Raw genomic sequence first — 15,789 nt, forward strand, 5'->3', positions numbered from 1 at the left:
TATTGTGATTGTATCAGGCATCATGTTAAATGTGTGTCAAACATCTCAACATTAAATTCCTGATGACCATTAAAAAATTACACACTCATTATTGCAAAACAGACCTGCACATTCCTATAACAGATTCACAGACCTGAATAATAAACAAAACCATGACTGTGCAAGATCTTCTGTGAGAGGGGACAGCCTTAGATGACACCAGGTGATCAAACATAGCTCTGGCGACATGTGCCTGATGTATATGTATCCATGAGAAAACCCCATGCGAACTGTTTGGTTGTTACAACAACCCACACTCTCATGTTCTTGAGATTTGCATGGTGCCCAGTTGAAATATAATGGACTTTAATTTATGATGACTGGCAGTAAATTGGAAACTTCTTTGAACATTACATCAGAACTAGGTTGCTTGTAAAAACATTCAATGATTAATGTGAGTTCACCTAAGCCAGCTGCTCAGTTCCAGATAACTTCACAATAAGACTTAATTTTGACCATGATATGCATAATGTTTTTGGCAATTGCATTGAACACTTCTCCCTCTCCCCCCCCCCCCCCTTCCCCCCATGACGTTCGATGTCTAACTTGCCATTTCCAGGAACATTCCATGACTTGAGTGTGGCAGCATTAGCACTGCAAGGAGATGAGAAAATTTTCAGAACAAAGATGCACAGAATAATAAGTTCTTACCTATTTTGACAGTTGCTGTACTGGGATCGTCACAATCTTGCTGTGGTGCACACTTCGTAATTTCAAAAATATAATAACCTGGGAAGTGCATTGTATCATACTTCATTTCCATTCCCAAGTCAGCAATACTGCTGTCATTGTCAGAGAAAAACTTTTCCTTCTGTTTTATTTTACCATCTCTCCTCACAACCACTTCATATTTTGCAGGCTCTTCACTAAAGGGATGATGCCAATGAGCTATCAGCAATGGCAACTGCCATTCAATGTACACAAATTTATTTTTCCACTTTGGTGTAAAGCGCACTGCTGAAATAAGAATATTAAATCAATTTGTACTCTATTCCTGCACACAGAGGGAAGGTGTTAGCAACGGACATACAATTGCACAATTATTCTTGCAATGACAAAAATACCCTTATGTTTTACTTCTGACAAAGTTAATTTACAGTCTTACACTTTAAAACAAGTAATGACAAATGAATACAAACATATCATCAGGAAAATTATCTTTTAAGTACAGTGGACTCAAAAAATGAAATTATAAAGCTACTTCAAAGTGATACTGAAACACTAAAAACAGAATTATTCACTATAAAGAAAGAAACCGATAGATTAATATGTGAAAAGCAGCCCTGAAATACAACAAATGGAAAAGCAAGACGGCGAAAACACATGTGCCCCTACGACCACTAAAAACAACACATACAGCATTTCCGATGTCATGATAAACTTAGCAAGCCAAAAATCTGTAGATAAATACAAATGGAAGACAGAGACACACTATAAAAGTAAAGAATACACCACAGCTGTGCAAAGGGATGAAAATGAGTTTCTAATAATTGGCGACTCACTGCTGAAAAATATTGCTGTCCCCAACTGCAAAATCGACATCAAACTGCGAATTAGAATGAAAAAAATCAACAATTTTTTTAAAAAATGGTAAATTCAAAGCAAACAAATACAAAACCAGATTCTGGAACCAAGGTTAATTACAGTTGTATCTTTATACATGGAACAAATTCATTAAGAAGCAGAAGTGACAAAGGAATTATTAACGAAACAAAAAATGTGATTTATTCAGCAAGACGTATCTATGCGGGATCCTGGCTGATACTTGGCAGAATCATAAAAAGATCAGTGAGTGACAAATATATCTCTAAAAAAAAATTATGCTGCCAAAGTACAGTGTGATCATCTTGGTGCTGTTTTCATAGATCCAAACAAATTTCTGAGTGAAAACTGCCTCGGAAAGGATGGCATGCATTTAAACAGTTAAGGGTCTGTAACACTCAACAGAATGTTTACAGGTGTCCGCAAAATGACCAGAAGAAAGGGAAACTAATATGGCCTGATGGGGGTGAAAAAGCAAAATATAAGCACCGCACGAAAAAGGAGGAACTACAGAATATGCTCTCAGAATGCAGCCCACAACATGTAAGTCAACAAAAGAAAAATTACATAAAAGTACTACATCAGAATATTCAATACGACGGTAACAAGAAACTAGAAGCAGAAGTGAAATACAACCAGACATACTATCAGACATGTATCAGTGAACATGCTCTAACTGAAACCCAGATACCTAACTTGACAATAAAGGACTGTATCTTATCTAGTTGCTTCTGTAGAACTTAACATAAGGGTGGTGGAGCTTCCATATATATTGAAACAGGAAAACTCCTAAAGACAGCAAACAGTAAAGGTGTGAGATGACCTATATAGAAAAAGACTTTGAAATTACTGGTGTAGTGACTGATGACTTTCGATTGTTTTGTGTGTACAGGTCACCAAGCGGCAAGATTAGCATCTTTCTGAAAAAAATGGTCAACTTACTAAGAAGAAATATGAAGAAAAACATTCTTATATGTGGAGACTTCAATACTGACATGGGAAAAGAATCAGAACCAAGATAATATTTTGAAGAATTGTTAATACAACACAATATGGAGGCAACAATATATGGACCAACAAGAGTGACTTCTCAAAGCCAGACAGTTATTGACAACATCATTACTAATGTTAATAGGTGTAACTATGAGTCACATGCAGTCCAAACAGAAATATCTTATCATCATAGACAGCTGATCTGCTTCTGCATAAGTAAGGACATAATATCTGACTCAAAACAAACAACCAAAGCAGTTAGGAACATCAGTAACAAAATATTAACACATTTAGAACAATATGAAGCAGGGACAACTGGAATGAAGCCCTACAGATGCAGAATGTAAATGAAAAATATGATTAATTTATTACAAAAATTAAACACCATTTTAATGTAGAATTCCACAAAACAAAGACATAAAAAAAAGATGCAGGATCAGACAAAGTGGATTACTAGTAAGGTAACAGAACAGCGAAGGAAGCTGCAGGATCTGAGATGGAGGGGTGAAGATGAAAATTACAAAATGCTGGCAAAGGAAGTATAGAAAAATAATAGGAGAGGCAAAATCAAGAGCAATATATGCTACCTTACTAAACTCAAGAAACAAGACAAAGGCAGCCTGGAATGCAATTAATGGTGAAAGACAGGAACAACCTGGACCAAACAAAGAAAAAGATATCAGGTCAATGAAAATAAACAACACAGTGATTACAGATGGTAGATAAATAGCTAACATAATCAATGATAACTATATACATGTGGTAGAGAACTTAAAATTAGAAAGAAATAGTCCACAATAAAGCAAGTAAGTGAGCAAATAATATCAGCTCTCTCAGAGAGAGAATTTTTCCAGTAAAACTGAAGATAAGCCAGGTGGTACCACTGTACAAGAAAGGTGATAAGGACAACCCCAACAACTACAAGCCAGTTTCACTGATATCAGGTTTCTCAAAAATCCTAGAAATGCTTGTGTATGATAGATTACTTGATTGTCTGGACAAATAAAACGTTCTCATACCATCACAGCACGGTTTTAGAAAGAGTAGATCTACGGAATCAGCAATTGCCAATCTGACAGGATACATTATACAGTGCTTAGATGAAAAACATGTTGTATCTGCAATGTTTCTGGATCTCTCCAAAGCATTCAACACTACTGACCATGAAATACTGATAAGAAGATTGGAAAACTATGGTACCCGAGGGCAAGCAGCTCCGTCATATTTATAATGAGGCAGCTACCACAGTATGCAGACAAACTGCTTCTGTGCACAATATACCATGGGCTCTTCGAACCATAGCTGCAGCACGGAGTGGTAGTGTGGGGAAACTCAAACATTCAAGAAATAAAAAGGGTGTTCACATTACAAAAAAAAAAAGTAAGAATCATATTAAGAAGAAAGACTTCTGAAACACACAGAAATTGCTTCAAATGACTAGGCATCTTAACTTTTTCCTCCTGGTTCATGTATAAAACTGTACTAAGTGTCACAAAAGGTAGTGCAGATGGGCTACAAATGCTAGTGTACACACCCACAACACATGGAGGAAGAATGACACACAAAGCATACTCCACTGATTGACAATGTTTGAAAGAGAACCCCAGTATTCAGGTATCAAATTACTAAGAAGTCTGCCTCAAAAAACTGTGTGATAATGTACAAGACACTAAGTTTTCAAAGAACCTAATTTAAAAGACTATCTGGTGGAAAAAGAATTTTACAGTGTTGATGAGTACTGCTCAAATTAAATTTGTAAATATTGTTGATTACAATCAATGATGTTAGAACAGTTAGGAAGTATGTGATAATGAAGGTTTTTGTGTTTCTGACATGTCCTAGATTACATCTACAATTGCTGGACACCATTTAATACAGGATCAAATAAAATTCAATTCATATTTACATCCTTCTCCTATACCTGCTATCTTAAATTTAAGTAATACTTTTCTTACAAAATTTGTGTGAAGCATGTGCAAATGAGGAAAGCTGCCCACCAATTCCGAAAGATACATCAATTCATGATTCTTAACCTTGACAACAGAAATGCCACAAAGCAAAAACTACCAGCACTCTCATCTACATCTGCAACAGTAAGAACTATGCTTTTCAACTTGTGGTAGGTAAAGCTGCAGTTATTAGCTTCAAATATAGTTTCAGAGAAATGAGTGGTAAATAATTGAAAAATATACTTCTAAAAAGATATACAAAGAAAGCCTTTGGTCGTCTAAAATGGAAGGACTGACTGAAGGAACTGAAGAAAGCACAGCTAGGCTACAAAGATCACAGACCAGTACACAACATGCAGAAAACAGTTGTTACTGGTGGACCAACAACATCGGAAGCAGTACAGATTCAGGTACGAGCCTGGCAAGGATGGATGTTACGAGTAATTAGTTTCAACCTATTGAAAGCGATGGCACTTAAAAAACTCAGAGAATGCTTAAGAGATGTAATACCACATGAAAAAGGACAGCTGCCTTGTAAGTTCCCAATAACAGAGCAGCATGCAGCCATATTTCATCGCAAGCTGAAGAAATTATGTCAAATTCTGACAACAATATAACCACTTAATATTATACATATTTTTAAAAAATTGGGCCTATCTGAGAATAGATATTCAATGTAACAATAAAAGAGTTCAAAAGTTATGGTACACAATATACAAACTTACAGTGCAAAAAATTGATAAGTGTAACATCTGATTGCCAATACTTTCTGAATCACTACTTTAATTGTTCAGTATTTATATCAGAGTGTGATCATAAATTATTAATTATCAATGTCTCAAAAAATAAGTTAATGTAATTTTGCCAACTTGCAACCAAGCTATCACCTTCCAGATTAGCCTAGACTTCTGTTACAGCAGAGATCAAGCTGTCACCACAACTTTTGTTTCAAAACTACAGAAAAAAAATGATGCTGCTATGGTGGCAATTGAAGGTAATGTCAGATGACCTAACATAACAATAAACACCTGTGAATGACACTAAATGACTCCAATGTTGGTACTTAAAATACATTGCTTCTCATTGGTTACCTACAATTATCCTCCTACAGGATATACAAATACACAGTATACCAATCCGTGTACTGCATAGGAAATAGCCTTGGCTGACTCTACTGCTGTACTTGGCATAAGCCACTTACTTGTGTACACTTGGACACATTTGTTCCACAATAGTTTTAACACAGCATAAATATCTCAAAGAATTGCATTTTTAACCATCAGCTGCAGAAATAAACCTTTATTCTCAATATTATTTACCAATTTCAGAATAAAGATTTATTTGTACAGCAAATGGTTCAAAATGCAGTTCTTTAAGTATCTGACAGTTTTAGAATACCACTTCACTAAAATATTAACATTTTTTTCAATTACTGCTGATAGTAAGGACAGATTTATAATTTTATTATATACAGTTTTTTGTTACACTAACCCAAAAATTAAAAACTTTTCCATCTGATCTACAACTACATAAACATATATGTACATATATATGTATACAGTAAATCTAATACATTACATACAATGCAGTGCACAGCAGAGGGCATTTCCCATTGGCCATTGTACCACATATTATAATTTCTTCCTGTAGAGGATGCAGGAAGAATTACTGTTTAAGTGTGTCTGTGCATGACCTTTCTGTGGTTTGTCAGGTGCACAATTTTTTACATTTCTGCACATTCAAAACAAATTGCCAAACTTTGGAGCTATCTGAAGTTTCTTTGCACTGGATATTGAAAAGCTACTATCTCCTTGCACCCAATATCACAACTGGCAGTACAATTGTTATTTTTGTACCTTCTTGGAGGTTTCTTGTTCCTGAAAGCCTGTTACAGTATACGTGCACTGATCAATATACGCTTTATAGTGCCGACAAAGAATTACTGTAGTTAAAATGTTGTTGCAGAGACCCTCCACTCAGAAATGAAATGACAGCTAAGTATGATGTGTAACTTAATTGTGGGACCATATTCAAAAGTGTTTTTGAGTTACTATACATTTAAAATTTTTCAGAACTTTTTTTTCATTACAAGGTTCTGTGTTCTCTCAACCTATGCCACCACAGCTATTTAATCGAGAGTAGCAGACGAAAAGTTTGTTCGAAAGTATCATGGTAAAAGTCTGATTTTGTAGTAGTCAGAAACTTACTGCAGTTTCTTTATCCACTAACTACACTGATCAGCAACACAAATACTGTGAGTAATGAACCCAGTAACTGAGTAACACGTACCTCTTATTTTGTCAAACACAAAGAGTTTAAATATTACAAAATATTGGTTATTCAGAAAATAACCAAACCACCAACAGAAAAATATTTAGCCAAGAAACTCACTCAAGCAATAAGTACAGTGACTACCAAAGAAGAATAAAAAGGTATAATAGCATACACCTGTCTATTGGTGAGTCCAGCCTGAAGGTAAATCTACCAAATTCATCCTGTGTTCCATGAGATGCATGGTATTCTAACATGATGTTTTGGTCAGTCATATTGGGACTGAGGAGTCGGCAACTGTAAAACAACTCCTTAATATTGAACCTCTTTGCTGCTCTCTTACTCAGTTCTATTGTTCGGCAAAGAGACCAACTCCTCTCCATGCCACTCAGACGAAACTGCAGTTCTGCGAAAATAAAAATGTGTCATTAGAAATAGAATAACCCTGTCAGTGATGTATTACATCTCAGATGGTTTACTGAAATATAAAAATTAAGATTTAAACAACATTCATGTATATATAAATAATTCATTTTGGTGAGTGGAAGATCTGTTTCTCTTCACTCTGATTCTGTTTTGTATTTGTAAGACCATCTTAACACACAGTTAACAGGAGTCTACTGTGTATATTTTACACCCTAAATCAAATAATGCTTCAGTATAGCCATTTAAGTGTATACAGTGCCAGGAAATTATAGCCATAACACCATCAGTTCAAGATACAAAGAGTTTGTAAAATCTGAGGATACAGTGAGAATATGAATCATTTCAGATGATTGTAGAAGTTCTGCTGGAATTCAGTCTGTAGACTGATAACTGCCCTCCATCTAAGAAGACATACTTTGCTGGAGAAGTTACTGAAGTCTTGAAAGTTAGAATCATAACAGAACAAGCAAGGGGATAAACTGTGTTGCTATTTGGCATGGTCAAAGTAGTTATTTGTGGATCATAATGCATACCTCATTCTCTTACAGTTGGAGGAGTAAACATAACAATTCATCAAATAGTTGAAGTGCCACTGGTGAGTGGCTTTACTCCTCATATTAATTATAATCCACCATGGGTTTTTCATTCCAGTATATCTTACAGTTTCCATTTGTCATCTGTATGACTGAGTATTTGTTTTCTCTCTCGTTTTCTGTACCCTCTACATTTATCTCTTCAATACAGGACTGCTAGCAAAAGCATACAAAGTATATACTGTTATTATGAGCATATGCTCTGCTATCATCACAAGAAGTTCATCTAGCAGTTGATGTTGGAGTGAATGGGCATAGTTAAGTCATACCATACATCAATAATAAATTTATGGTACATTTCGCATTATATACTGAATAAGATGTTGTTATGTTCTCTATGTAACAGCAGGAATAGTTCACATAATTTTCATTTATTTTATTTTCAGAGTTAAGTAACACACACACACACACACACACACACACACACACACACACACACACACACAGGCTAGTGTGATTATTCTAATCGTTTTGTTTGTCTAATCACCACTCACCATTTAAATGTCATTGTCTCTCCTCATTTTTATTTGTGAACAACGTGTATTTAGCTAACATTCTCTTGTCAGAAAAGAAATTAATGAATCTTCCATCATGTATCATTGCAAGCAGCACTCCTTCCCATCTTCACTGCACCAGCTTGCAGTCACTATCATTTGACGGAGATGAAGGTACTTACAAACATGTTTGCATACTTTATTCATTGCTTAGCTACGGAGTATTAACTTTTCAGCCGTTATGTATTATATCAAGTTTGTTTTGCCACTCTGTGGTGAAAGCAAATGTTGTAAATGGTAACGAACATCACTGAAGTCAGTTCTTCAAAACACTATTTAGTTAGTTAAGTAATATAAAAAATGTGACAATGCAAAAGAGCATAAATTATTATGGAAAAGATAGATTGTTACCTTATAGAGGAGACATTGAGTCATAGACTGGCATAGCAAAAATACTGCTACAAATTTGAGCTTGCAGCCAAAAGGTCTTCTTCTAAAGTAGAAAACACACACACACACACACACACACACACACACACACACACACACACTCATTCAGTCACAACTCACACACACAACTGCTGTGCACGGCCAATGAGGCCAGCCTCAGTGGTCTTTTGGCTGAAAGCTCAAATGTATAGCAGTCTTTTTGCTGTGCGTGTCTGTGACTCAACATCTACTCTTTATGGTGAGTAGCAGTCTGTCCTTTTCATAATACTTTCATCATTCCATCCTAGATTTTCCATTGTTCAAAATAGTTTAAGGTAAAACATAATGTTAAGTACAGACAATTCCCTTTAGAGCCTTTAAATTTCAGGGACAAAATTGGTGCTCAATATTTAGCTTTCATACTTTTGCAACAGCAAAAACTCCTTTAAGTTCTTGACATCTTACAAGAAACACAAAGAAAGAAAAAAGACTAAACGCCCATTGACGACACTGTTCATGACAGGGCACATGCTCAGACTGAATAAGGATGGGGAAGGAATTTGGGTGTGCTCATTTAATCTCAGCATTTGCCTTACGTGACCTTACGTGAAACTAAGGATCATCTGAACCTATATTAACCTCCCTCCTGAACGTGCGTCCAGTGTCTAAGCCATTGCCCATCTCATTTTGTAAGAAAGTAGAGAAGATCTTTAATTCAATTGGCAATTAAGAAAAAAAAAAGCATATGTGTATTCAAAGTTACCCATGACACACATGCACTTACAAATTAGCTTGCAGTCACTGAGAATGAACATTATAGTGACAGATGGAAATGTGTAATGAATAAGTTTTATATGCCATGTAACAATTCCATTAATATATTTCTAACTGAGTCGACTCCAAAATGCTCAACATGTTTTGTGTTGAATATTAATTATATCATTACTAAAGTAGCAGATAGTAAACACACAAATTATTTAATGAGATGCTGATTAAATTATGTGGAAGTTGGATCTGAAATACAAAGTGATCATTCTGAGATCGAGTTAATAACCTTTTTAACACACCTGATTAGTCTGTAACAGGACGATTACAATATCATGCAGACAGCAGCCATTTCTACGACACACGTACTTTCTACAAATCGGACAAAACAGAAAGGTAAAATAATGTGATACATTGGTTGTTCCTCAAACTGGTTCATTGAAGATGGTTCTAGTGATAACTGCAGTTGGAAAACCTACTGCACACAGACTAATCATATTCTGCCTCAAGATTTTACATATATCACTGAACGGGAATTCTCTGTCATGGGATGACAATGTTCCAGCAGTATCTGCAGAATATACACTTAATGACAAGCATTTTGTGTCATCTGAATCCTGACAATGTAGTAAATATTAATAATTCATTCTTTTTTTATGTGTTGGACCAAAATAAAGTTATATTTATGTTGGATCTAGGAGAGCTGACTCCCAAAGCCACAGAAATCACAATATGAATAGTAAAATCTGACATAGTTAGGATAAGTTGCTCACTAGGTATTTTATTATGCCAAGGAAACAGTGCTGTGATTTCAGGTCTTCAGCTGTAGTAAAAATGTTATAGGACATTAAGATAATACTGCCACCTTGCAAATTACTGATAAATTATAAAAGGGATACCTCTGCAATTAAACAGGTAACTCCAAACTCAATTTAAGAAGGACCCGCCTTCCACGAGAAGATAGGAAGTGAAGATTTTCCTTCCCTTCATAGGAGTTTGATCAGCAAGAGTTTGTGTTTGGAATGAAGACTTCTTTTTTCTCAAAAACAATTATTTCCTTTTCATCATTGTTCCCTTTTAGAGATCAGCACTTGTCCCTGTTTCCCAGTGTAAAATGATATGTTATCTCATCTGACAGTGAAATATGAGTGTGGCAAAGGGTAGACATGGCGTGCTCCAGCCAACGTAAATGAACCAGTGCAGATGGATAATGTGGAGAGATTGACAGCTATCAGAAGTTGCAGTTTCACCACATATCTACCAAGCTGTGAGTTGTTAGTATGGATAATAATGGTGCTTTAGTTGAAAACTTGAAAATGGGGGAATTCCATAGTCCCTAAGATAATAACGACAACAAAGAAACTGAACATAACAGATATTTAATAATCGAGACCATTCTCCAAAAGAGAAATCAAAGCCTGAATTAATTAGAAATGCACCCATTTTGTCAAAAGAAAGGTTAATAACTTACAGCAAACTGACTTTTATTAAATTTACATCTATGAAAATTAATGACAGCTAAATTGGATCATGATTTAATCAATTAATTGTTGAAGCTATCCAATATCTCACTGCAGTATTGTGAAGTAAACATTTTTCCTTTTCTTATTAAGTCTGTTAGTATGGCATCCTCTGTGTCTCAAAAATTTGTAACTACCATTTTTCCAGTTGATTGGACAGTCTTTGCTGTCTTTGAAGCGGATTCACCACAAGTAACCCATTGTTTTGATTCTTGTTGAACTTCTGGAGAATTCAGTTCTCATTGCTGATGAAAACTCAATGTAAAAATTTGTTTAGATCTCTCTTAAATTGTTTCAAACACAGCTTCAAAGTTGAAAGCCACATCCACTCGCTGTTCACGATCACCTACTGTCGCACTGGGTGGGGATGTGGATGTGCCAGCATATGCATGTACACATGCATTCTGAATACGAAACAAATTTAAGATATGTTACCAAGTTCAATTAGTAGTTTGCGTGGCTGTCTATTACTCAGCATCTCTGTTATGTGCTGAGTAGTTACCTTTACTCAATCCAATGTTTATAACCAGCCCTGGAATTTCTGGTAGCATATTAGTTTTAACTTTAATCAGTCAACCAGCATGTAAACATATCACTGTAATTATAATTCAATATAAACTTTCTTTGGACAAAATCAATTACATTCATAAATGTTTGAAAACGGATAGAACAACTGCATTTTATTCTGTTATTTTCTGCTAAGTGACATAAGGTGAATGTAGAAGCACAGTATCCCAACAAAAACAAAAAAATCATCTTAGTAATGCCATGTCTAGATTGTAGTATATGGAGATTGGCAAAGGAAAATGTCCTGACTGCCATTTCTTCCCAAAATGCATTTTCAGTGCTGTTGTGTTCTCAGTATACTGCTGCATGTCCCTAGACTTGATCCAGATGCCAAAGTAAGTAAATGGTGTATGTGATCTGTGCCAAGCTGTGCTTCCCTTTGAGTTCCAAAATTTAAAAGATAAGAGAAGTGACTTTTGTTGACTACAATTCTACCATTTAAAAGCTCAATGCTTATTTCTGTACTGGTATTAACATAAATAATATATGGTGCCTCAGTATTAATGGCACAGTGGAACAATAACTTTCTTCCTGCTATTTTGTTGAAAACTGATGTTGTCGAGATCACTGCTGTGTACAAAACACAAGTTGATTTACGCAAAGAACAAATCAGGACCACCCCCTGTTCATAGAGCTATTTATTTACACAAATAGTGTCATTAATGGTTTTGAATCGACAGATTCATCTTCAGGGAGCTGTTCATGTTACATTTATGTTGCATTTGATGTTTACATTCATTGTGAGAAAAAAAGCCAACAACTAATGTAAACAACTTCAAATGTAATATAAATGAACTTGTTGTCCAAAACTGGTAACAGCACTATTTGTGTACATAAATAGCATTCTTAACAGTAACTTGTTGCTGTTCCCCTCTTTGCACTAATCAACTTGTAAAAACCCTCTGATTGGCACTTAGTGACATTCAGTTTCCTGGTACGGCATTTAGAACGTTCTTATTAAAGTACTTATTTTATAATTTCAACAATGCATAATCCAGGATGGAATGTAACAATATTATGAAAAGGATAGTTGCTACTCAGCATATAGTGGAGATCCTGAGTTGCAGATAGGCACAACAAAAAGACTGTCAGAAAATGAGCTTTTGGCCAACAGGGCCTTTGTAGGAGACAGGAAACACACACACAGGGAGGGATAGCAGGGTAGTGGTGCTTTTGGGGATGGGGGGGGGGGGGGGGGAGGGGGGGGCAGTACAATGCTGCTTGAGGGAGCATACAGGGATGAGGTGAAGAGAGGGTAGGGCAGTTTAGTGCACTCAGGAGGTTAGACGGAGAGCGAGGGAGGTTTATCAGAGAAGAAGAGAGGTAAAAAACTGTGGTTGCGTCGGTGGAATAGAGGACTGTGTAGTGTTGGAATGGGAACAGAGAAGGGGCTAGAGAGTAAGGACAAAAACTAACAAAGGTTGAGGCTAGGAGGACTACGGGAACGCAGGATATATTGCAGGGAGAGTTCCCACCTGCGCACCTCAGAAAAGCTGGTGTTGGTGGGAAGTACCCAGATGGTACAGGCTGTGAAGCAATCACTGAAATTAAGAACATTGTGTTGGGCAGCAAGCTCAGCAATGGGGTGGTCCAACTGTTTCTTGGTCACAGTTTGTCGGTGGCAATTCATGTAGACAGACAGTTTGTTGGCTGTCATGCCCACATACAATGCAGCACAGTGGTTTCACAGATAGGCCTGCATTTCATGGGATAGACGATGCTTGTGACCAGATTGGAGTATATGGTGGTGGGAGGATGTATGGGACAGGTCTTGCATCTAGGTCAATTACAGAGATATGAGCCATGAGGCAAGGGGTTAGGAGCAGTTGTTGTGTAGGGACGGATGAGAATATTGTGTAAGTTTGGAGGGCGGCGGAATACCACAGTGGGAGGTGTGGAAAGGATAGTGGATAGGACATTTCTCATTTCAGAGCACTGCAAGAGGTAGTCGAAACCCTGGCAGAGAATGTGATTCAGTTACTCCAGTCCTGGGTGGTACTGAGTGATGAGGGGAAAGCTGCTCTGTAGCCAGACAATGGGACTTTGGGAGCTGGTTGGTGACTGGAGAGATAGGGCATGGGAAGTCTGCTTTTGTACAAGGTTGAGAGAGTAATTATGGTCTGTGAAGGCCCCAATGAGAGCCCCAATGTATTTTGAAAGAGCCTGCTTGTCACAACAGATTCGACGGGCACAGGTGGCTAGGCTTTATGGAAGGGACTTCTTGGCATAAATGGGTGGCAGCTGTTGAACTGGAGGTATTGCTGGTGATTGGTAGCTTTGATATGGATGAAGGTATTGATATAGCCAACTTTGAGGTGGATCAAGTAGTACAAGGCGAAGCAAATGGGGGAAACGGTGTTGAGGTTCTGGAGGAATGTGGACAGGGTGTCCTTGCCCTTGATCCAGATCATGAAGATGTCAGCAATGAAACTGAACCAGGTGAGGGGTTTGGGATTCTAGGTATTTAGAGAGGATTTCTCAAGATGTCCCATGAATAAGTTGGCATAGGATGGTGCCATGCATGTGCCCATAGCCATACCCCAGATTTGTTTCAAAGGAGAAGTATCTGTGGGCGAGGAGATAGCTGGTCATGGAAATTAGGAAGGAGGTTGTAGGTTTGGAAAGGTACTGTTACACAGTTGTAAGGCCAGGGGCATTAGGCATGTTAGTGTAAGGGGAGGTGGCATTAGTAGTGATGAGCAGGGCACCATGTGGTAAAGGAACAGAACTGTGGAGAGTCGGGGAAGGAAATTGTTGGTATCTTTTACATAGGAGGGTAAGTGGCAAGTATTAGGCTAAAGGTGTTGGTCTATGAGAGCAGAGTTTCTATCAGTGGGGGCACAGTAACCAGCCACAATGAGGTGTTATGGGTGGTTGGGTCTATGAACTTTAGGAAGCATGTAGAAGGTGGAAGTGTGGGGAGTGATAGGATTGAGCAGAGAGACTCCGGGAAGAGGTCTTGGGATGGGCCTAATGATTTGAGGAGAGACTGAAGATCCTGCTGGATTTCTGGAATGGGGTCACTGTGGCAGAGTTCGTAGGCAGATGAATTTGACAGCTGGTGGAGTCCTTCCGCCAGGTAGTCCTCGCACTTCAAAAGAACAGCGGTGGAGCCTTTGTCAGCAGGTAGGATTTTAAGGTTGGGATCAGTTTTTAGGTGATGGATTGCAGTTCTTTCTGCAGATGTAAGGTTAGATTGCATGTTGAGGGATTCGGGGCATTATGATGAGGTGAGCTTTGAGGTTAAGAAATTATGTAAAGTTAACGGGGGCTGATGTGGTGGCAGTGGGTGTGGATGACGGTTGGATGGAGGAGTGAACTGAGTCAGGCAGGGTTCAATATTGGTCTTTGGTTGAGTCTGGTTGGTTGGGTTGGTGATGAAAAAGTGTTTCCATTGTAGGGACAGGGAGAAGGAGAGAATGCTGTTAACAAGTCCTGCATGACTGAATTTGGGAGTGGGGTAAAAGGTGAAGCCTTTGGAAAGGCCTGATACTTCTGGGGGGCTAAGGCTTTAGGGCAAAAGGTTCATGACTGTGATTCGGGTCTGTTCAGGTTCTGGATTCTGTATGGTGGTGGGAGTGAGTTTTTGACATTGAGGTAAATGTAGTGGGTCTGAGAGCCAAGGTTTGTCAGCTATGACGGGATGTGGGGAAGGTTTGGAGGTGGTTGTTGTAGAAGTGGTGGACAGTGGTAGTCCAAAACGAGAGCAGAAAGTGAACAAGGTCACCTTTTTTTTTTTTTTTTTTAATGCTGTGAGGAGCATAATTAAGTGGTATCAGAATTCCCTCTCAGTTTTTTGGATAAGTATCAGTTACATACAAACAGATATAAAATGCTTTCAAATTCTCCTGGCAAATGTCAGATTTGCCACCTGGTATGTTTTCAATTTTTACTGTTCATATATCAACCATCAATATTTTTCATTGTGGTTTGATAGTATAGATTAAAGTGCACTAGTTTGTCCTTGTGAGACTTCCTGGCAGATTAATACTGTGTGTAAGACTGTGAGTTAAACCAGCAACCTTACCTCTCATGGGCAGCGCTCTTACTGAGTTATCCAGGGATGGCTCAACACCTACCCATCCAGTGTCACTACTGCTGGTATCTCATCCTTTCCAAACTTGACAGATGGCCTTCCGTATACAGGACCAGATAGTAAGGAAAATTGCTAGTCTAGCAAAATATACACTACAGCTTATAT

General features: G+C 37.6%; 1 protein-coding gene across 2 annotated transcripts in view; it reads right to left on the minus strand.

The window, feature by feature from the left end:
* Window positions 1-15,789, minus strand: part of LOC124592887 — a 160,643-nt gene that overhangs the window by 110,303 nt on the left and 34,551 nt on the right. The window contains exons 4-5 of one of the 2 annotated variants that reach the window (XM_047131878.1): window positions 6,970-7,200; window positions 691-993 (exon numbers count right to left, since the gene is read on the minus strand). In XM_047131878.1, coding sequence (XP_046987834.1) covers window positions 691-993; window positions 6,970-7,200 — 534 coding nt within the window. Of the gene's footprint in view, window positions 1-690; window positions 997-6,969; window positions 7,201-15,789 lie in introns of both variants that reach the window. The other variant, XM_047131877.1, reaches the window with a different exon arrangement.

Source organism: Schistocerca americana, chromosome 2 (genome assembly GCF_021461395.2).
Source record: "Schistocerca americana isolate TAMUIC-IGC-003095 chromosome 2, iqSchAmer2.1, whole genome shotgun sequence".
NCBI classification, from domain to species: Eukaryota; Metazoa; Arthropoda; class Insecta; order Orthoptera; family Acrididae; genus Schistocerca; species Schistocerca americana.